General features: G+C 61.3%; 5 protein-coding genes across 13 annotated transcripts; 2 read left to right on the forward strand and 3 right to left on the reverse strand.

Moving 5' to 3' along the window:
* Positions 1–92: 92 nt before the first annotated feature.
* LOC148883357 (pleckstrin homology domain-containing family G member 3-like) lies at positions 93–7261 on the reverse strand. 7 transcript variants are annotated; one of them, XM_089021831.1, is made up of 20 exons: positions 7094–7261; positions 6748–6918; positions 6213–6280; positions 6031–6150; positions 5425–5617; positions 5249–5322; positions 5112–5181; positions 5000–5046; positions 4785–4935; positions 4552–4683; positions 4136–4318; positions 3942–4034; positions 3780–3866; positions 3672–3699; positions 3495–3575; positions 3390–3422; positions 3172–3276; positions 2974–3092; positions 1851–2730; positions 93–1775 (listed from the first exon to the last, which is right to left on the reverse strand). In XM_089021831.1, the coding sequence occupies exons 5-20, from the start codon at positions 5509–5511 to the stop codon at positions 1060–1062; spliced, it is 2886 nt and encodes a 961-aa protein (XP_088877957.1). In that variant the 5' UTR covers positions 5512–5617; positions 6031–6150; positions 6213–6280; positions 6748–6918; positions 7094–7261; the 3' UTR covers positions 93–1059. The 7 variants fall into 7 exon arrangements, with proteins under 7 accessions (XP_088877957.1, XP_088877953.1, XP_088877958.1 ...); XM_089021827.1 differs by having other exon boundaries at positions 5249–5349; positions 6031–6105; positions 7094–7223; XM_089021832.1 differs by having other exon boundaries at positions 2974–3072; positions 3254–3276; positions 5249–5349; positions 7094–7223.
* Positions 7262–7764: 503 nt separating this feature from the next.
* Positions 7765–10721, reverse strand: LOC148883358 (kunitz-type protease inhibitor 1-like). Of its 2 annotated transcripts, none has more exons than XM_089021839.1 (10): positions 10055–10721; positions 9596–9756; positions 9379–9517; positions 9120–9290; positions 8999–9040; positions 8794–8922; positions 8649–8699; positions 8410–8580; positions 8275–8343; positions 7765–8210 (listed from the first exon to the last, which is right to left on the reverse strand). In XM_089021839.1, the coding sequence occupies exons 1-10, from the start codon at positions 10437–10439 to the stop codon at positions 8002–8004; spliced, it is 1527 nt and encodes a 508-aa protein (XP_088877965.1). In that variant the 5' UTR covers positions 10440–10721; the 3' UTR covers positions 7765–8001. The 2 variants fall into 2 exon arrangements, with proteins under 2 accessions (XP_088877965.1, XP_088877964.1); XM_089021838.1 differs by having other exon boundaries at positions 9379–9520; positions 10055–10534.
* Positions 10722–11030: 309 nt separating this feature from the next.
* Positions 11031–12859, reverse strand: psmb6 (proteasome 20S subunit beta 6). The gene is made up of 7 exons (XM_089021846.1): positions 12699–12859; positions 11986–12053; positions 11843–11908; positions 11700–11765; positions 11482–11611; positions 11271–11415; positions 11031–11195 (listed from the first exon to the last, which is right to left on the reverse strand). Exons 1-7 carry the CDS (start codon positions 12795–12797, stop codon positions 11068–11070), a joined length of 702 nt encoding a protein of 233 aa, XP_088877972.1. The 5' UTR covers positions 12798–12859; the 3' UTR covers positions 11031–11067.
* Positions 12860–13472: 613 nt separating this feature from the next.
* LOC148883360 (adenosine 5'-monophosphoramidase HINT3-like) lies at positions 13473–14774 on the forward strand. Of its 2 annotated transcripts, XM_089021848.1 has the most exons (5): positions 13480–13870; positions 13971–14088; positions 14185–14257; positions 14341–14467; positions 14573–14774. In XM_089021848.1, the coding sequence occupies exons 1-5, from the start codon at positions 13793–13795 to the stop codon at positions 14618–14620; spliced, it is 444 nt and encodes a 147-aa protein (XP_088877974.1). In that variant the 5' UTR covers positions 13480–13792; the 3' UTR covers positions 14621–14774. The 2 variants fall into 2 exon arrangements, with proteins under 2 accessions (XP_088877973.1, XP_088877974.1); XM_089021847.1 differs by having other exon boundaries at positions 13473–13870; positions 14341–14774.
* Positions 14758–18634, forward strand: LOC148883361 (uncharacterized). The gene has a single exon (XM_089021809.1). The coding sequence runs from the start codon at positions 15045–15047 to the stop codon at positions 18567–18569; it is 3525 nt and encodes a 1174-aa protein (XP_088877935.1). The 5' UTR covers positions 14758–15044; the 3' UTR covers positions 18570–18634.
* The last annotated feature ends 247 nt before the right edge of the window (positions 18635–18881 follow it).

Genomic DNA, 18881 nt, shown 5'->3' on the forward strand with positions numbered 1-18881 from the left:
TTCGCTCCGACACGCTGACAAAACGCTCACGTGACCTTTATTTTGACAGACGAGCGGAGGGCGATTGTGGGCGGGGGCTGTCACACACACACTTTTTGGGCCAGGCACGTGTTTGTTTTATTCATCAAACATATATTTAGCACTGTACCGTGAACATAAATAAAATACAAAAATACAACTAGAAGTCACTTCCAGCCAACATCCGTCATATTCCATATATTCGTCAGGAAACGGAGGTCTTTTGGAGTTCAGGGGTCTTTCTCTGCCTTCAGTCATCCACTATGGAATTGTCTGCTGGTCAGGCAGCGTGACCACCCTGGACAGGAAAAGCGGCCCGGTCAAGCGGGCCACTTCTGTCCTGGGCTGCTCGCCGGACACTCTGGAGGAGGTGGTCAAAAGACGGACGCTAGCTAAACTAAAAGCTACGACGGACGGTCCCTCAATATCCCTTCTTCATACTTGCACTATGTACAGTTTCTTTTAGGAAACGGTTTTGCACACTAGACTACATTTTTAGTTTGTTATGCTTAGAATATCTGCAAATTTCCCCATTGTGGGACAAATAAAGGTTTTCTGCTTCTGATATCGACTCTCTTGCCACTTTGAAATCCCACCTGAAAAGTTGCCAATTGCATTCACAGTTTAGTCTTTGATTATTGATCATTTGATTGGTGGTTTTATTCTTCCGGTGTTTCTTGTTCTTTTCATTGTAAAGCGATTTGAAATTTCTTCTTCTTCTAACTAACAAAATGGTGTTGAGCTGGTGGGGTTGCGACCTTGGAATGTGGCAAATGTCAACAGTCTAAAAACGGTCATTTGCTCCAGAAAACAAGTCGGAGAGCCTTCAAGTAGTCGCTGGCTGGCTGGCTGTCACCGGGGGGAAGCAATTCACTCCATCACCGATCGATCGGTCGGCGCCCAATTTGTGTCTGGCAGGTGGCTTGCGTACCGGTCGGGCCAAAGCGGTCGCTTCGCTCCAACATGGAGTCCTTTTGTCATCCGGCGAGGACAAAAGCGCCGCGGGAGGCTTGCGTGTCCATCCATCGCAGTCGCTGGCCCTCAGGAGTTGAGCTTCTGGAACTTTTCCCGGAGATTCTTCACAAAGTTGCGGCGTCCGGCAGCCGAGGTTTCCGAGCGGTCGGGGGCGGGGCTGCGATCCGCCGAGGACCGGGTCTTGGGCCCGTCGTGAGACTCGCCGGCTTGGTTTCGACGCTTGTACTCATCCGACTCCTGGTAGGCTCGGCAGCGGTCGATGACGGCCAAGATGGAGATCTTCTCCCTGCTCGTCGGCGATCGGATCTCCACGTACGCCTCGTCGTCGTCGTCCTCGTCGCGGTGGCGCTCCGGTTCTTGCCGAGGCTTTTCCGTGACCGAGAGCTGCTGCCGGAAGGGCGTCTCCGCCGGCGTCCGGGCCCCGTCGCCTTCGGCCCGCCGGCGCTCCAGAGTTTCGCGCACGGTGGCCAGGTTTAGCCAGGGGTCCAAGGAATGAGCCCTGTGGAGCCCCTTGCGGCCTCTGGGGCGGCCGGAGGTCCAGGTGGCGCAGGCGGGGCCGAGCGAGGCTTCGCTCACGGACCGCCGCCTCCACCTCAGGTCGGACGCCCGCTCTGAACTCGGGCCGCGATCCGAGTACTTGCTTCGCAGGGCTCGCACGTCGGGCCAGTCGAAGCTTTCGCCGCAGCAAGGGCCGTCGGGACCGGGGGAGCCGATCCGAGCCGGAGAGAGCGTGCCGGGGTCGGGCCTCTGCGACGCCACCTGGTCCGGAGTCGGACCGGGGCCTAGAAGGAACGCCTTCAGTCATGCCGGTCATGCTCCAAAACACGAGCACCCCCCCCCCCCTTCATATTTCTTACCGCGGCGGGGGCTTTCCTCCAGCAAGCAGGCCAAGGCGGTCCGGCCCGCGGGGTCGGCGCCGGTCGGGTTGACGCTTTTGATGCGCTGGCTGTACTGACGAGCCAGATGGCGGACCTTGGCGTCCGCTTTGTCGTCCGGCGGAAGCCCATCTCTGCGGACGGCGGCGGGAGTTTGTCCGACGGGCGAGGCCGGCCGGGTCTCCTCCGAAGAGGTGCGGGGCTCCCCTTGAGCGACGCCGGGAGGGCGCGTCGCGGCGAGCATTTCGTCGGAAGGCGGGAACTGGCGGTCCTCGGCAACTTGTTGCCTCGGCGCTCCGGAACCTTTGGAAGCGGCGAGCGGCCGAGCGGCGCCGCCTTTGGAGCGGAGCGGCGGCGAGCGAGGGCGCGCCCGGTCGGGCACGCCGTTCAGGCGGCCGACCGAGGTTTTCACCAGGCCCGCCGGGATGAAGGTCAGACTCTCCCTGCGCCGGAGGCCAAAGGCGGCGTCCCGGCTCTCCGCCTTCTCGTAATAAGTCTTGATCTTCCCGATGAGAACTTGGTCGTGGCCCGACAGGGTGGAGTCTCGCCTTTCCTCATCAAAGTCGGCGCGGCCCCGGGGGGACGGCGAAGCCTCCGGCGAGCGTGCCCGCTCCGGAGCCGCTGCGCCTCTCTTGGCGCCGCCAAAGTGCTGCGCGATGGCCCCCGCTTTGTCCAGGACGGACCGAGGGAGGATGCTGCCATTTGCGTCGCCGTCCTCGTCGTCCGAGGACTCGCCGCTGCTTCCGGGTTTGGATGGCGACCCGGGCCCGCCGGACGGCGGGTCCTCTGCGGGCGCGGGGCGTCGGGTGGCGTCGGGGTCCTCCGACGACGGGCGGGCCAACGCTGACGCTTCGGCGGACATCTGCAAAGACGGGACGGGGTCAAGAGGCCAAGTGGGTCGGGGAACAGATCCCCGAGGAAACCCCGCCGGCAACCGTGGAGGCGGGCGAGCCGGGTTGGGCCTTCCTTGGCTGAAACGGACGCGGCTCGACGCCCCTCGGCGCGCTTACCCAGGTGGCGCCGCGTTCTCGGGATTGGCCACAGTCATTGGGACCGCGCTAAAAGTGCCCCCCGGTCCCGCCTCCCAAGGGGGGGTCCAACTGACCTGCCGGCGGGCTCCGACGGGTCCTGCCGCCTCCTCCTCTTCAACGGTGCCCCGTTCGTCCGTGGGATCAATGAGGGAAGCGCCGCATCTCTCTGTCTCCTTCAACAATTCACACGCTACTTCATTGGAGGGTTCAAGACTGCCCCGCCCCCCCAAAAAAAGGGTTGCGTCGCTTTGCTGTCTGGCGGGTTTGGTCACTTTCATTCTGCCGTCGTAGCAAGCGCCTGATGACTCGCGTCTCGTCAACTATTCCCATTGGTCCAATTCCCGTGCTCGTTACCTTGGAGACCACGCCCACTCGTTCTGCAAACGAGAAGATGCAACGTTGACGAGAGAAAGGAGAGGAAGGAAGGAAGGAAGGAAGGAAGGAAGGAAGGAAGGAAGGAAGGAAGGAAGGAAGGAAGGAAAGGGTTTACCTTGGCACTTGAGCTGGACGCCTTCGTCCACATCTGAAACACAAACACCCGCATGGAGTCCGGCTGGCGCCGACAATTTCTCAGGGTCACCCGTGCGGCTTTTACCTTCCGGGCGCGGACACTTATCGGCCAAAGAGGATGCAACTGTCATCAGCCTGTCAGGTCGCCGGCGAGGCCTGTGAGGATCTACAGGGGGTTTTTTGGGGGGAGGGGGTCACAGGTGGCAGGTCAGCTCCACGCGCCATCCTTCCACACCGAGGACCCGTTCCCGCCCCGACTCACATCCGGAACTCAACAGCGTGTCTTTGACCTGCAACGGGCAACGGGGGAGGAGACGAGTCGGTCGACGCCCCGCAAATTGCGGGACGCGGAGCCCGAGGCGGCGCCGACCTTCTGCGGGATGATGTCGTGGTGGTTTTCCAGAATGACGCGCTTGATCTGCTGGGCCCACATCTTCTTCTCTTCTACAGACTTGGCCTAGGAAATGAGGCGTGGGGCGGTCACGTGTCACCCCCTCGCTCGTGTCGCCCGTTGGGCGGCGGGGAGCCCGACCTGCACGGTGTGCGGCTGCTTGGGTTGTTTGTAGTGCGTCACGGCGAAGCTCAAAGTGTCCTTGGTGCTCTCGATCAGCATCAACGCCGAGCACTGGCACAAAAAGCGCAGGGACGGATGGGACGGACGGGACGGATGGGACGGACGGGACGGACGGGACGGACTGGACGGGCCGGCCGGGACCCGGCTCTCACCGAGATGTGCGACTTGTAGACGTAGCGCTCGCCACGCCGCTTGGTGATGAGCAGCAGGCGCTGCAGCAGGAAGAGCGTCCGCTGGGTTTTGGCCCGGCGGACCTTGAAGGTTCCCTCCAGGACCAGCTCGCCGTACGTGGTCAGGTCCGGACCTTTCCAGCTCAGCAGCAGCGACTGCATCTCCTGCGGGGGGCCAGCGTTACGCCGGCCGCTTGCGTGCGGGCGTCGGCAAGCGAGGCGCTGGGTGCAAAGACTCTGCGGCGCTTCAAAGGGAACGGCGGGCCGGAGGGGAGGACCGGGATCTTCCTTCCGGATCCTTCCTCCCGGGGCCTCCCTTCCGGGGCCCCCCTTCCGGGGCCTTCCTTCCCGGCGCCGCGCCGCGCCAAAGCCAAATTTGCTGTGGTGAAGAGGCAAACCTGCAGTCTGACGGCGTGCTCGTGTTTGCGCTTCATGTCGTTGATGTACCAGGCCACCCCCGTCATGGTGACGATGGCCTCCTCCACCACCTCGTAGCCTTCCTCCTCGGGGTCAAAGTGCTTGGCGATTTCCTACCCCCGAGCCCACACACACACACACACACACACACACACACACAAAGTCTCAAGTCTCCTCCCCCCCTTGCGAGCGAGACCTCGGCGCGTGACCTCACCTGAAGGAGCAAGTGGTACTTGAGGATCCTCTGGACTGGCTTGAGCAGGTAGGTCCCCAGAGGCAGCGGCCGCTTCAAAGCCGTCTGGCGCTCGCGGAAGAAGACGGCCAGACTTTGGTCCTGCATGCAGTCCGTCAAGGCCGCCACCGAGCTGCAAGCGGCGCGGCGGTCAGAGGTCGGACCCGGCCGCCGACGGCCGCCGAAGGGCGCCTTACTTGGGGTAGTTGGTGCAGTACTGGCTGTAGATGTCAAAGTAGGCGCTCTGGAAGCACATTTGCGGGTCAATGGCCTCGGCGGGGGGCGGGAAAGGGCGACGGCGCTCCTCACCTTGATCACGAAGCACCTGGCCACCGCCACGGCGTCCCGCTGGCACAGGTCCAGGTCCCGAAGCAGCTCGCTGCCCCGGCGCCAGGACAAAGGCATTGAGACGGCGCAGGACGCCCAACGCCAGGTGGGCCGCTCACCTGTTGAACTCGTAAATGTCCTCGATGTTCCCGAAGAGGAAGCAGACCTGCTCCGGGCGGATGCTCAGCTCCGCCTGCTCGATAATGCGCGCCAGGTAGTCCTAGCCAAACGGGACACGGTGGCACCGCGGGAAACGCCTTTTCAGCGTCAGCCCTCCGCCCCCACCCCCACTCACCTCCACGATCATCCGCAAATCCCTCACGTACATCCTCTCCGTCTCGATGATCTCAGAGACCACGCGGTCCAGGTACGTCAGCGCCATGACGGCGGCGGGGCGGCGCGGTGTCCGCCGGCTCCGTCCCTGGCTCTCACATGGATCGTCGAGGCGGGCGGCGAGGGAGGAGGCTCTCTGGCGCCCCCGTGGGACTCTGCGCCAAGATGACGGACAGGACAACGTCGTGAGCGGCGGGTCGCCGCGGGAACGCTCCGCTTTTCCCACGTGAGCGAACGGCCCGGCGCTTTCCCGGACTCTGACGGCCTTTGTGAGCGCGTTGGCAGGCGAGCGCGGACCTCAAGCGTCGGAGGGTTGCCGCGCCGATGAAGGACGGATCCGTGCCGAGCGATTGCCGGGCAAGCGTCGGCTCGGCGCGGCACGGCGGGCGCAAGCGCAAGCGCAGCCAAGCGGAGGCCAAAACGCCCCCAGTTGTTTGCACTTTGAAAAGTCCAAAGCGCAAGTGTGGACGCGACGAGTGCCACCCACGCGTCCAGTCCCAGAGCGAAAGGCAGACGGGCAGCGACCAAAATGAGACGGACGGCGACCGACATTTGAGGCGTTTCTCACCTCGCGGAAGCAGAGGAAGACCGAGCGGCAGCCTGATCCTGATCCGATTGGACGGCGCACGTCTCCAGACGCCACCTGCCCTTCCAGGTTAATCCGCTTTGAGTTGACCCGTGCTGCCACCTGGACGGCGACCAATCACTCGCAAAGCTCCTCTGGTCTCGCGCGCACCATTTCCAACTCACCTTCAGCGTGGATGCAAGTCGGGGTGAGCGCAGGGAGGAGAAACCATGGGCGGGTCGCCATGCGGACACTGCAAGAGGGACACAAAGGCGTGTGAGAGGAGCTCCTTGGCCTCCAATTGGCCTTCAGCGGGAACGTTTCTTTGGCCGCGCCCCCACAGGCATCCGTTGCGGATTATCTCAAAAGCTTGGCCACTCCCTCCCTCCCCCCCACTTGAGCAAACGCGACCACGCCGACGACGGCCGGCGCAACCTCCATTTGGGCGCCACGAAAAGTGTTGCCACAAAACAAAACCATCCAGGGCGCGCCCAACGTCACGCGGCGCCCCTTTCAAGGCAACCGTCAAAGTCAACAACCGACTTCAACAGCGACGCGCAAGTGGCAGCCCGTCACCGGAAACCATTTTGAGCGACGCGCGTTGAGGAGGCGCCCGAGCGGTCGGGAACTTTGAGGCCGCGGGGCCGGATGCGGTCGCCGTGGTCACGGCAGCCCCGTCTCCGTTCCCGCGGAGGTCTGACCTGCTCACGGAACACCAACCTTCTCACTCGAGCCGAACGACGTAGCCACGTTGCCGACGTCATCTGTCAAGGGAAAGCTCCATTGGGACATTTTCACCGCCAGACATGGTCGAAAAACGCGTCTCTCGTTGTTCTTCCTCTCGTAGTGCGCGGGGGCCAGACCTTGTGGAAACTTTCGCAACTTGAACTTCTGACGAAAGGAACCAAAACGACACCGGCTCAACACTTCCTGACTTCCGCGTTGACTGACAGCAAACTTCGTCGACAACGACAATTACTTTTGGCGCGTGACCCAGTTCTTTAGATATGCGTCTTATTATATTAACTCGCTTTGGAGACGAAAAGTGGGTTGAAGTGTCTCTCACCTTGGAGGAGGTCACAGAAGAAGCTCAAGTCGGTGAAGCCACGCCGAATTGTCCAGCTTCGATTTGTTCACGTCGAAGGACCTGAGCGGCACAGCCCCTAAATTTGCGCATGCGCACACTTGAAAAATCATTGAGCTCCACAAGCGGGGCTTTTACACGCCGTTGTCGTTAGAGGGCGGCGCAAGCTCGCAACGAGAGGAACAGACTTCACCGCCACCGAAGAACAAGACATTCGCGGCAACACTCGTCTGGCTTTGACCTCACCAAGATGGCGGCCGCTCATTCGGCTGAATTACCGGTCGTACGGTAGTTATTTTGACAACTACCGCTAGAGGGAGCCCTCGCGTCCGGGAACCATTGCGGGTTCCTCTTTTCTTTTGGGCCAATAATAATAAGACATTTCATTTATCAGCGCCTTTCAAAATTCTCAGACACCAATGTCAGATTCCATCCAGCTAGCTTCCTGTCTATTTGAGTTACATCCCAGGTTGAGTGAACGCTGGCGCGTGTGGCTGCCGCTGCTCACCCACAGAAAAACTGATCCTGTGACTGTAAAGTGAGTTTTGAAAGGTGCTTAGAAATGAAATGGATTATATATATATACGTATATATAAATCACACACACTATATAGGGTGTATTGCGATGGCTGAATAAACCACCAGACCGCATCTCAACTTGGAAGTTGATTTATTGAAGGTGTCGCTGAGGTGTTAGGCCGCCCTTTTATTAGTTTGGCTTAGTTTGGACATCCGCGTGACGCGATGCGACAGGAAGCGCCGCCTTGCTGAATTCTATGAAGCAGAGCGCCTTTGTGGAAAAGCGCTGGTGGTGAGCAAGAGCATCTGCGGCCATCGCCGGCGTTTCCACTCGGAAGGAAATTGGCGGGCACTGAGCTTCCATCGGGGTGTCAAATGGCGTCGGCGCGGGCCAGCTGCAGCCGCGGCAGCTCCAGAGGTTCGGCGGTGCCGTCGTCGACCAGCGCGTCGCGCTCCGCCGCCGGACGACGGGCGGCGCCCTCGTCCGAGCGCTCCTTGCGCTTCTTCACCAAGCAGTAGGCCAGGACCCCCAGCGAGGCCAAGATGGCCACCGACAGGATCACCGCCAGCGCCACCGAACCTGCCCGGGCGGCCCGGTCAGCCCCCGTCGCCTTCCGCGCCGCCCCCGTCGGCTTCCGACTCACCCGAGCTGCTTTCTTCCTCTTCCTGGCGCTCGAAGCGTTCAAATGTCCCTCTGGCGTACACGTCGCGCTCTGCAACGGGAGCGGGCGTCGTTAGCGTCGCTGCGCGTAGCGGCGGGCCGGCGGGCTCGTTTGTACCGGTCACGCCGCGGCAGGAGGCGCGGCACTGGGTCTCCTGGGCAAAGTTGTTGTCGTTTCCGTGGCAACCGCCGTAGGTGAAGCGCCGGCAGCGCGCGCTGAGCGGGTTGTAGTACCAGCGCGTGAGGCTGGCGCGGCACGGACCCGTTTGGGGCGGCTCCGTGCAGCGTGCTGGGGCGGGCGGGGGTGGCTTGTTAGCGCCACAAAAACGTGTCGGTTGGGGTCGCGGGGGTCCTCACCTTTTCTTTGGTTGACGTCAATCTCCAGAAGCCGCGTGAACGTCTCATTGACTGAACAACCAGAGAAAGAGGAACAAGAGCACCCGGATCGCAACGAAGGTTAAACGTGCGCGCGCGCGTGCGTGCGTGCGTGCGTGAGCGTTACGTTGGCCGCAATGCTTCTCGTCGGCGCCGTCGCCGCATTGGGTGACCCCGTCGCACTCCAAGGTGGCGTCCAGGCAGCAGAGGTGGCCGCAACTCAGCTGGCCGGGAACGCAGGCGGAGCCGCACACTTCTGAACACGCAGGCGGGGGCACACTGAACACGTTGTCGGGGGGCCGCGGAGACGGGGGGAGCATTGCGTGACTGACCGCCAGCAGGCAGAGCCATGCGCTGCACTTCTGAAGACGTCGCTGCCGAGGAGCAAGCACAACCCCTTGGCGTGAGCGGGCGTTAGCGGGCGGGCGTTAGCGCCCGCGCGGCGGCTCTCACCTGTGACTCCGCCGCAGGCCTCGTCGCAGTGGTCGCGGGACAAAAAGTTGTTGAGGTTCCCTTTGCATCCTCCGAAGACGAAGGGCCGACAGCGCCCCTCCGCGGCGTCGTAGCGCCAGCGAGGAAAAGCGGCGCGGCACGGTCCCACTTTGGCCTCGGCCAAGCAGTAACCTCCAACGCACACGGTTTGCTCTCTCACGACGGATGCGGGGGCCGTTCCAAAGAGATTCGGCGAAAGAGGGACCCGACGGCTACTCACGGGCGCTCATCTCGGCGCTCAGGACGAGCACTTGCACGTCGGCGTGGTGCGAGCGCTGGCCGGAGTCGGTGACGGTGAGGCGGAAGCTGTAGCGTCCAGCCACCAGGTTGGACGCTCGCACCTGCTCGGCCAGCGTCGTCTTCTGCCGCGGTGAACAATTGTTGTTGAAGGCTCCGAGGGCCCAAACGCCCCCCACGACCCCGGCGCGCCGCCTCACCTCCAGGACGACGTCGGCCGGGCCGCTCCGCAGGCTCCAGTCGTAGCGGACGACGCGGGCGTCTCCGAGCGCCAAACTCCGGACGCCGTCCAGCGTGACGGCGGCGCCGGGCCGCACCACCGCGTCCTCCCCCGCGATGGCGATGGGCGCCGCCGGCTCATCTGCGGAAGCGCCGTTTGGGTTTGCGTGACCCTTGTTTTGGCTCTCCGTCTCCTGGTTGGATAGCAGCCCCCCCCCCCCCAAACCCGATCGCGGCGCACACGCGGTGACTTTGGGGCGTGGTTCCAGTCCAGCTTGGAGATTCGCAGTAGCAAAAAAATGACCATCAAACGATTCGGGGCGTTCGTTCGTTCGTTCGTTCGCAGACTGCTCGCGTTTCCGCATTTCGACACCGACGGAGGACAAAGCACGCGCGACTTCCGCTCTTTTGTTTCTGCGTCGGGCCTCGTTCTAGCTCACCTGCGTCCCGCGGGCCTCGCAGGTACTTCCGGTACTCCTCGTCCCGGATGACGATTCGGTATCCGGGCCGGCGGACGAAGCGACAGGCCAGCCGGTTTCTGGGCGCGCAGTCGAAGAGCGCGCAGGTCAGGTCGGCGTCGGCCTGCGCCAAGTTGCACCGGCGCAGGGCGCAGCAGGCGGCCCGACACTCGCCCACGGAGGACGCGCGCACGACGGCCACCAGAACCGCGCCCTCCTTGACGGCGTCTTCCAAGTCTACCGCGAAGTCTTCCCGGCCGGAGTGGAAGCTCTCCGCGCACGTCGAGTCGGCCGCGCGGGCGCCGCCGGGCGCCGACGCCAGCAAAAGCAGCAGCACGAAGCGTCGGAAGGGAAGCCGGGGCGACATGACGCGCTGGTCGCGCTTGACTCTGGAACCGGGACGACCGAGGCGGGCGGGCGGGCGCTGCTCTTCCTCGCTTTCTTTTGCCACCTGCAAACGGGGAGGAGCAGGGACGGGCGGGGAAGGGAAAAATGCACACGCGGACGTCGGCCCCGCCCACTCAGCCGACGTCACTCAGGTGACTGGCGGGGCACCCGCGGCTCGGCCCGCCCCGCCCCGCCCAATTCCATCAGTCAGCCAGCCAGCCGGTCCGGTCAGCAGCCATCTTCTTTTTTTAACAATGTGATTGGCTTTTCTTCCCCGGCCTGTCAGCTTTTCATCATCATCATCTCATCCCGATCGTAAAAAAAGCAACGTCACAAATTCCGCCCAACATTAAAAAGAAAAAAGTCTCTCCACACTCTCTCTCTTTATAATCCAGTATATGTCGTGTGTGTTTTGTTCTTGGCTTCAACAAGGCATTGAGGCACAAAGAAAGACATCTCCGACTGAGCGCACGCAGGCGAAGCAAAAAGGGCCCGCCACTCGAACAAGATTTTGTATGCGGACTTTGAGCGTTTTGGACTGAAGGACGCAAAGCGAACGCGAGCGTGAGCGCACGTTCCACCTTTTATTGAGCAAGTTTCACGCGCGTTCAGTGCGTGGAGAACTTGGGCAGCTGGTTCCCCAGGATGACGCGTCGGTCCACGCCCTCCTCGGAGATGGTGGCCAGACGGATGACGCCGCCGCTTGAGCCGTCTCGCTCCATGGCCAGCGCCAAGGCTGACGGCGGGGAAAAAGGCCGTTAGCGCGCCGCCGCCCCTTCCCGGTTCTTGCTTTGTTTTTGTTTTTTTTTACCTGCAGCGGTCAGCTCCAAGCATTGCTCTTTGTTCAGTCCCACCTTGTAGTTGGAGTCCATAAAGCCGTAAATGTAGGAGCTCCCGCTGCCCCCCACCGACACGGGCTGCCTCACCAACATCCCGCCGATCGGGACGCAGTACACCTGACGTGCCCACAAAGGTGGCGGTTGGCCACAAACGGGGATTGACGGGGCGGGCCGCCACCTCACCTGTCCGCCCTTCCTGCGGTCCCAGCCGGCCACCAGGATGCCGGCGCTCAGTTCCTCCCTGTAGCGGTAGCAGCTGGCTCGGAACAGATTGGCGGCCGTCTCCACCAACGGAGGCTCGTCCAGCTCGATGCTGGGGGCGGGACCACACACACACACACACACGCACACAAAATTGACTCGATGATCTAAAGGGTGGACTCGGCGCAGGCATTTGCCACCTGTGGAAACCCAGCTGGTAAGCGACCACGTCAGCGATGGCCTGCGTGTCGGCGGCCGAGCCGGATCTGCAAGGCCAGAAAGAACTTGTGAGCGAAGGCTAGAAGGAGGGGGGGGGGGTCGTCGGGTGGCGACTTTGACTGACCTGCAGCAGAAGATGCGATCGTGGATGGGCGTCAGCTTGTCCGTCACTCTGTTGGCGATGTACGCCCTGGAAGACAACACGCGTGACTCGCTTGGCGGTTTTGGACGGCGCGCGGCCGGCGAAATACGCAACAAGATAGTCACCCGGTGGTGGTACGGGAATCGGCGCCGATCACGACCCCGCCGTCATATTCCAACGCCATGATGGTGGTCTGCCACCGCAAGAGAATAGCAAATAAACTTTGAACCGCAAAAGCGTCAGAGTACCAAGAGCAACACAAGTTTGCAAACAAGTCACTTGTTTGGAAAAAGGACCTCTTGAAACGTGTCAACAAAAACACATTGTTCAAATGATTAGTCCACATTTGTTGTTGACAATAACAACAAACAAGACAATAATAATAATAATAACACATTTTACAGCCAGACAAGCAGAGATACAATAATCAATAAAATACAATGATAAATAAATATAATAGCAAATCATACAATACGTCTGTGTAAGCTCTCAGTCGTACAGGAGTGGTCCATCGATGAGGTTTCTTCAGCCGTCATCTGTACAAATCATTTGTACAGATGACGGCTGAAGAAACCTTCTCATCGACAAATCGTACAATGATAAATAGAAACAAGAGATAGAGCTACACAGAAAATGCCATTTTAAATAGGTGGCTTTTGAAGCTGGGAAAAGAATCGACAATAACCCATTTGATTTGGATTTGAAAAGGCGGATTGAAAGGAGTTTAGCTCTTTGCGCCGTCGTGCTAGCTCGCAACATTTGCAACAATCAAACTCTGCTCCTGCACGAGAACAAAACGGCGTTTTGGATTCGTTGGACCGCCGTGAGAGTTACTGACCCCGGTGCTGACTTCTTTGTCGGTCCAGTCCGGTCCTCGTTGGCTTTGTGACGAAAAATTTGGATCGAAATGCCGCATCATGGCCGTTGTCGCCGCCATCTTGCTTCTTTTCTTTTTTATTAATTCTTCTTCCGCTTCCGTTTCTTCGTCTCTCGCTTCTTCCGCAATAACGAACCGACCGCAAGCCGCGGGCATCACCTGGTGTCTTCTAGCCAATCGTATTGAGAGACGTCAAGAAATATCAAGCAATTCGTCGCCAACAGTGACATTAAAGCAACAATAACGCATTCAAATTGATCACCAAATTAACTCCGGAACACATAATTTAAAAAAAACGATCTGCCAAATAAAAATAGAAAGAAATAATCAGAGCAAATATTTTGATGTCAATAGACACAGGAAAGCCAAGCGCTACATGCGCTTCGTAATATTTCGTCAGACGTTCGATGGTTTCGATATCTCCGTCTCTCCGCCTGCTTTCTCGTCCACGTGAAATATGATTCCGCGGCATTGTGGATTTGCTCGTCGTTCTCGTACCGCTAGGTGCAAAGCGCGCATGCTTAGTGTAGACAAAATTCCTCACACTCCTGCCAACGAGAGCGCCACTTCCCTCTAGTGTCGCGGAGGAGAAATTGCACCGTATTCCGGGACGGTCAAAACAAATCCCAATTCCAAATCGAAAAAGGAAAGTTCCCGGAGGACAAAAGCGGTTCACGCACCAGTTTAACGCTCTTGATTTGGAATTTTGGCGGGCTAGTTTCTTTCTCTCTGTATGCAAGACGTGTCTTCATCACGTGTTGGTTTTTTTGTGTGACTTGAGATTTCACTTGTTCAATAAAGATGAGGGAAAAGTGCGTCTTCATTTACAAATGTCAATATTTCAAAACGGAAACTCGTTCAGTAAAGAAAACACGGGCGCCACGGGGCGAGAGCAAGAAGCGGACATTTGAAAGGGGCCGAGAAAACGACTCGTCGTCTCCCGGCGTCGGTGAGCAAAGCCGACAGCGGTTGACGTCACAACCAGGAAGTGCATTGTTGTTGTTTTGCCATTTTCAAGCTCGTGAAATGCACTTCCCGTTCAGAAGGCGACGCCGATGGCCGGCCGCGACGACGACGAATGTGCCTTTTGCGCGATAGTCCAGGGCCGAATGGACGCCGAAATCCTCCAGAGCGTAAGGCGCCGAAGGCGGGACCGGACCCGGCGCCGTGCGACGCGGTCCTCTCTTGGAGACTTGGCCGGCGCTCGCTTCACTCGATTGTGTTGTCTTGAAGGATGAGGAGCTGGTGTGCTTCCGGGACGTCAATCCGGCCGCCGACCATCATTACCTGGTCGTCCCCAGGACGCACATCGACGACTGCGAAGCTCTGCGCGCGCAACACATTCCCACGGGTCAGTGCGTCGAGCCGCCTCGGCCAGTCCCCGGAAACGATTCGGCGTCTCGGTTTGTATTTTTCGTGAGCGCCATTTCACGCGCTTCCTCGCTAGTGACGCGAATGGCCGAGATGGGAAAGTCCGCGCTGGAGAAAAGTCATGTCGGCGGCGACCCGACGGACATCAGGTAAGGCGCAATTGCAATTAAGTTGCTCGCCATCTGGCGACGGAGTCAAAATGCTGACGCGAGTTGCGGGCGGCCGACTCGAGGTTGGGCTTCCACGTGCCTCCGTTCTGCTCCGTGCCTCACCTGCACCTGCACGTCCTGGCGCCGGCCAGCCGGATGGACGAATGGAAGCAGTGGAGATACGGCAGGCTGGGCCACTGGTTCATCTCGGTGAGTGAGCGCCGGGACGGGCCGGGACGGGCCGCGGTCCGTTCGCAGGCTCGCTCGCTCGCTCTCGAGCCCCCAACGCGCGGCGCCTCGTCTCTCGTCTTGCAGGTCGAGGAAGTGCTGACTCGGCTCCGGACGCGAGGCAGAATCCGCTGAGAATCCCAGAGTCCTTCCGCGTCCACGAATGGAAATTGCACAATTCGCGCTTTTGGGGAGTGTGTGTGTGTGTGTGGGGGGGGTGTTTCTGTAAAAGATAAGTTCGCAAAATCATTTGAACTACAATCATGTGAAATAAACCGATTTTGTTGTGGTTGTTGCGGCGGCCTCATTTTTTTCCCCCACTTCCGCCCCGCCGTTGCCTTCGCGCACCCTCTCGACCATGGGAAAAGACAGCACTGCGCGCAACAAGCGGCCTTTATGAAGCAAACGGAGCCGCGCCGCCGCGCGAGTCACGAGCACTCGACGAGCACTCGGCGTGACGTCATCAGCACACACAAGAGGAAGGCGCTCTGATGTCTCTGATGACAAACACCATTGAGGCCTTTGCAAAGAATGACAGCACGTTGGCCATTTGGGGTGCATGGTGCGCAGAAGACGGACGCCGCATCGACCAGACGCCAGCCGACAGGAGGGAGCGGCCTCTCGCCCACTCCCCAAAATGCCGAGCAAACAAAAGCTGAGGAAACGGAGAAACATTCAGAAACAGCGCACGCCCTACCAGAGATCCGAGCGAGCGCCCACCCCCAAGCGCGATGAAAAGGAGGAGCCGGAAGCGGAAGCCGGCCAGGCGGCCGCCGTCCAAAAGGTGGGCGGCCTCACCGCGTCGCTCCAGCAGGCCAAAACCCACGCGGGACACCGCAAGGGTGGCGAGCGTGGCGGAAACCCGCCTCGCCGGAAGCCCGCCGCAAAGCTGACCGACGCCAGCGCGCCTCAGGAGACCCGAGGGCAAGATCTCGATACGGCCGCAACATCTCTCGTGGACGAGACCATAGCGGCGCTGCTCCGGGCTCAGGCCGGAGGGACGGCCGCCGTACCGCCGGAGCGCCCCCAAGACGCGGCGAGGCGGCTCCAGGAAGCGAGCGACGCGCAAAAGGAAGTCGGCGACCGATCAAACGACTCGCCTGAATCTCTCCGAGAAGACCAGCCCGCGCTCGCCGCTCACGATGGCGCGACTCGGGGGACGGACTGCCGCGCCGCCGCACCGCAGGAGCCTCGGGACCCCGAGAAGAATCAGAGGCCCCCTGTAGACGCCGCCCGACGGGAAGGGGCCCCCGTCCCTCGCGAGCCCGAGACAAGGGCCCAGACCCCCGATGCACCTCAGGACGGGGGAGGCGCTCCATCACCCCGGCAACGAGACGCCGCAGATGGGACGGGCGCCGCGCCCCCGGAGGAGCAAAGCGCTCCCACGCGCAGGGACCCGGAGACCAGCGGCTTCAACGTCCAAGATGAGACCGTTGGCTCACCCGAGGGGGATGAGATGACGCCCCAAGAAGAGGATCCAAACCCGGAGGCGGGCGGGAGGGACAACCTGCCCAACGAAGCCGCAGACGAGGCAGCCCCGCCAGCGCCGGAAGCCGCCTCGCCGTCCGATCGAGGTCGTATGCTCAGGGACGCCAGGCTGATGGGATCCCAGGAAGACCTGGCGAGCGCCGGGCTGAGCTCCCTCAACATGAAGCAGCTAATGCTGAGGGCGTGGCTTCATCTGGGAAAGATGAGACTGCTGCAACAGGCCAGAATCGCCGCGCTCCAAGACACCAGCGAGGCGCCTCTGGAGCGGGCCGCGACCCAACAACTGGCGCAGGCGACGCCCGAGGAGGCGGAGAAGAGCGCCTCGGTCCCTTGCGAGATGGCGCCTCAGGGGGATGCGACCGGCGACAAAGACGGAGCTCTGCGGGCGGCGCCCCAAGAGCACGAGACGGCCGCCTTGGGGCGGGGCCACCCTGACGTGGAGAACGAAGCTGCCAAACCTTCGGAGGAGGAAAGCATTGAAGCGTCCCCGGAAGGAGCTTCAATGCAAGTGGAAGGAGCCCAGCATGCGGCTGCCGAGCGCCCAGAAGACCAGCTCCAAGAAACACTCTGTCTGGACTCGGCCGTCGGCGTGGCTCCTTCCCAGGAAGAGGACGCCGTGTCACCTGAGGCGCACCGGCTGGACGAGGTGGAGATGGAGGGGGCCAAAGAAACCGGCGCCGCAACCGGGGAGGAAGACAACCGTCTTGCGGCGTCCGTTCGGCGCCGTGGCCATCCTGAGGACAAGGTGAGCGCGGCAGTTTGGGGGAGTCGGGCAACTTCACCATCTGGGAAGAAGGGCACAAACGTTGAGACCAACGTGGCACCTCAGGAAACAGAGATGCACCCGGAGTCCGGACCCGCAGCCGCCGGACTCCGGGAGATCGGCGCCACCAAAATGGAGCTTGAGGCTCCGCCACCGGAGGAGCCGACGGCGGTCCACCTGGACATCCGCGGGCAGGACACAGAAGGACCCACCGCGGATGAGAAACCCAAAATGGAACCTCAACAGGGAGCGGAGACAACATTGACGCTGCAAGAGGAGGAGGGGGACCACGGCGAGACCACCGGCGGCACCGCGCAAGACGGGATGGCCTCCTTGGCCGAGGAGCCGACGAGGCCTGTTCCTCAGTCAATCGCGGCTCCTCCGGAAGTGCAAAGCGATCTTGGGCACCAGGCTGAGGGGTGGGGAACGGCCCCCGGGGCGGCTGAGACAAATGGACAAACGGAGACACCCGTTTCCCAAGTGTCGGATGGGACCTCCGCGGCTCGCCCGGAGGACGCCACGGTGAAAACTGGGGTGGAGGAATTAAGACATGGGGGCCACGAAGCATGGCGGGACGAAGCCAGCGACTCGTCCGAGAAGTCCGAGGAGCGACCCCCGGATGCCCCCGCGCTTGAGGAACACGCATGGACCGACTTGAGGGGTCAAGAGCGAGAGTCGTGGGGACCCCCGTGGCCATCGAGCCGTTCGCCTTGCCGGCCTCGGGACGGCGAGACGGACGCCGTCGGTCCGCCGCCCCGCCGACCAATGGGTTGGGCCGAGGGTACGCCTCCCGCGGGTGGCCCCCCAAGCGCGACGCCACACGGCGCCGACAAAACCACGGCGCCCGGAGAGCACGAAAGAAACGCGCCAGCGGGCCCGGTGAAGAAGGTCACCTTTGATTTGGGACCCGGCCCAGAGGACCGTCATTTGCGCCTGCAAACGGACCGCGAGGGACGCCAGAGCGGCACGTCGGGGGAGGATGAGCCCGGCGCCCACGCACGGCGGAGCCGGACGCTCGCCGAGCCCGAGGAAGCTCAAGGGGCTTTTGGCCGAGAAGAGGAAAAGCCCGCCGCCGTGTTGCAGGACCACGAGGCCGCCGTCGCACCTCAAGAAGACCAGACAGCCGCGGAACCTGGTCCGGATGAGACCGCCGCCCTGTTTGCGTCAGCCTCTCTGGAGGAGACTGACCCTGAGCCCCGGGAGCACCACATCGGTGCCGGGGCCCAAGCCGGTGAGGTAGCGACGCCGCCAGACGGAGCCGCCGACGTTCCTCGGAGAACCCTCAAACATCTGGGGGAGCCCGCCGTTTCCGCATCGGACCTCTGGGACGAGACAAAGGCCGAGACTGAGGTCCCACCCCACGAAGGCGAGCCCACCTCTGCCCCGCCGGATCACCGGTCCTCCGCAGCGGCCCACGCCGACCTCGACGGGGACGAGGATGCTCCTGGGGAGGACGGGGGGTCGGAAGCGCAGCGGGATGAGAACGCCGCCTCCTCGGGCCCGCGGAAGGAGACCCTTGTCCAAGACCGCCGCGACGAGGCCGTCCCGCCGTCGCTGTTGAGGGAGGAAGCAAACGTTAAACCGCCGCGGGACGAGGACGAGGCCTTGACGGCCCGGCGGGACGGATGGGGGGAGCGCGGCAGCTGCGCGTGGGCTTTGCAAAAGGAGCCCCGAGCTCAGGTGGCGACGAGTGGGGGGGAAAGCGAGACCCCCGAAGCGGCAGGGCGGGACCACGCGGCCGCTGAACCCCCGAGGGAGGAGCAGGAGGACGCCGGACCGGAAGAGGAAGAGGCAACCTCAGGCGCCGAGGAGGAACCGTGGCTGCTCAACTAAAGGTCAGGCCTCCAAAGGGACGACGACGACGAGCGACGACGACGAGCAACTTTAGGACTCAAAACATTTCAAACGTGATGCCAAAAGTTTCAATAAAAATAAATAAATAAAACATTCTCACGCCGTCTTTCATTTTAGGCACCCGAGCTAAGCCGACAGAAGATTGCTGTGGCAACTGCAATTCTTTGGACCCGATGGGCAAAACTTGGGGGAAATGAGGGGGGAGCGGGGGGCTATCAGTGACCTTAAAAGAACGAAAATCTCCAAGATGTCAACTTGGCTCGCAGCTTTTTCTTTTTCTGTGTGTGGCGG

This window comes from Hippocampus bargibanti, linkage group LG19, assembly GCF_051943395.1.
Source record: "Hippocampus bargibanti isolate YZ-2025 linkage group LG19, ASM5194339v1, whole genome shotgun sequence".
Lineage (NCBI taxonomy): Eukaryota > Metazoa > Chordata > Actinopteri > Syngnathiformes > Syngnathidae > Hippocampus > Hippocampus bargibanti.

What these genes read in the sequence shown, in the direction of transcription:
- LOC148883361 (XM_089021809.1), top strand. Translation starts at nt 15,045, where the DNA reads ATGGTGCGCAGAAGACGGACGCCGCATCGACCAGACGCCAGCCGACAG.
- LOC148883358 (XM_089021838.1), bottom strand. Translation starts at nt 10,439, where the DNA reads ATGTCGCCCCGGCTTCCCTTCCGACGCTTCGTGCTGCTGCTTTTGCTG. An exon ending in GCGAGGCCCGCGGGACGCAG is followed by an intron (nt 9,757 to 10,054) that starts GTGAGCTAGAAC and finishes GCGCTTCCGCAG; the next exon opens with ATGAGCCGGCGGCGCCCATC. An exon ending in GGCCTGCGGCGGAGTCACAG is followed by an intron (nt 9,041 to 9,119) that starts GTGAGAGCCGCC and finishes GCTCCTCGGCAG; the next exon opens with CGACGTCTTCAGAAGTGCAG.
- LOC148883360 (XM_089021847.1), top strand. Translation starts at nt 13,793, where the DNA reads ATGGCCGGCCGCGACGACGACGAATGTGCCTTTTGCGCGATAGTCCAG. An exon ending in ACGCCGAAATCCTCCAGAGC is followed by an intron (nt 13,871 to 13,970) that starts GTAAGGCGCCGA and finishes GTTGTCTTGAAG; the next exon opens with GATGAGGAGCTGGTGTGCTT. An exon ending in GGCGACCCGACGGACATCAG is followed by an intron (nt 14,258 to 14,340) that starts GTAAGGCGCAAT and finishes GGCCGACTCGAG; the next exon opens with GTTGGGCTTCCACGTGCCTC.
- psmb6 (XM_089021846.1), bottom strand. Translation starts at nt 12,797, where the DNA reads ATGGCGGCGACAACGGCCATGATGCGGCATTTCGATCCAAATTTTTCG. An exon ending in GATCGCATCTTCTGCTGCAG is followed by an intron (nt 11,766 to 11,842) that starts GTCAGTCAAAGT and finishes CTGGCCTTGCAG; the next exon opens with ATCCGGCTCGGCCGCCGACA. An exon ending in CTTGGAGCTGACCGCTGCAG is followed by an intron (nt 11,196 to 11,270) that starts GTAAAAAAAAAC and finishes CCCCGCCGTCAG; the next exon opens with CCTTGGCGCTGGCCATGGAG.
- LOC148883357 (XM_089021829.1), bottom strand. Translation starts at nt 5,511, where the DNA reads ATGGCGCTGACGTACCTGGACCGCGTGGTCTCTGAGATCATCGAGACG. An exon ending in ATTTGCGGATGATCGTGGAG is followed by an intron (nt 5,350 to 5,424) that starts GTGAGTGGGGGT and finishes CCGTTTGGCTAG; the next exon opens with GACTACCTGGCGCGCATTAT. An exon ending in AGTACCACTTGCTCCTTCAG is followed by an intron (nt 4,684 to 4,784) that starts GTGAGGTCACGC and finishes GCTCGGGGGTAG; the next exon opens with GAAATCGCCAAGCACTTTGA.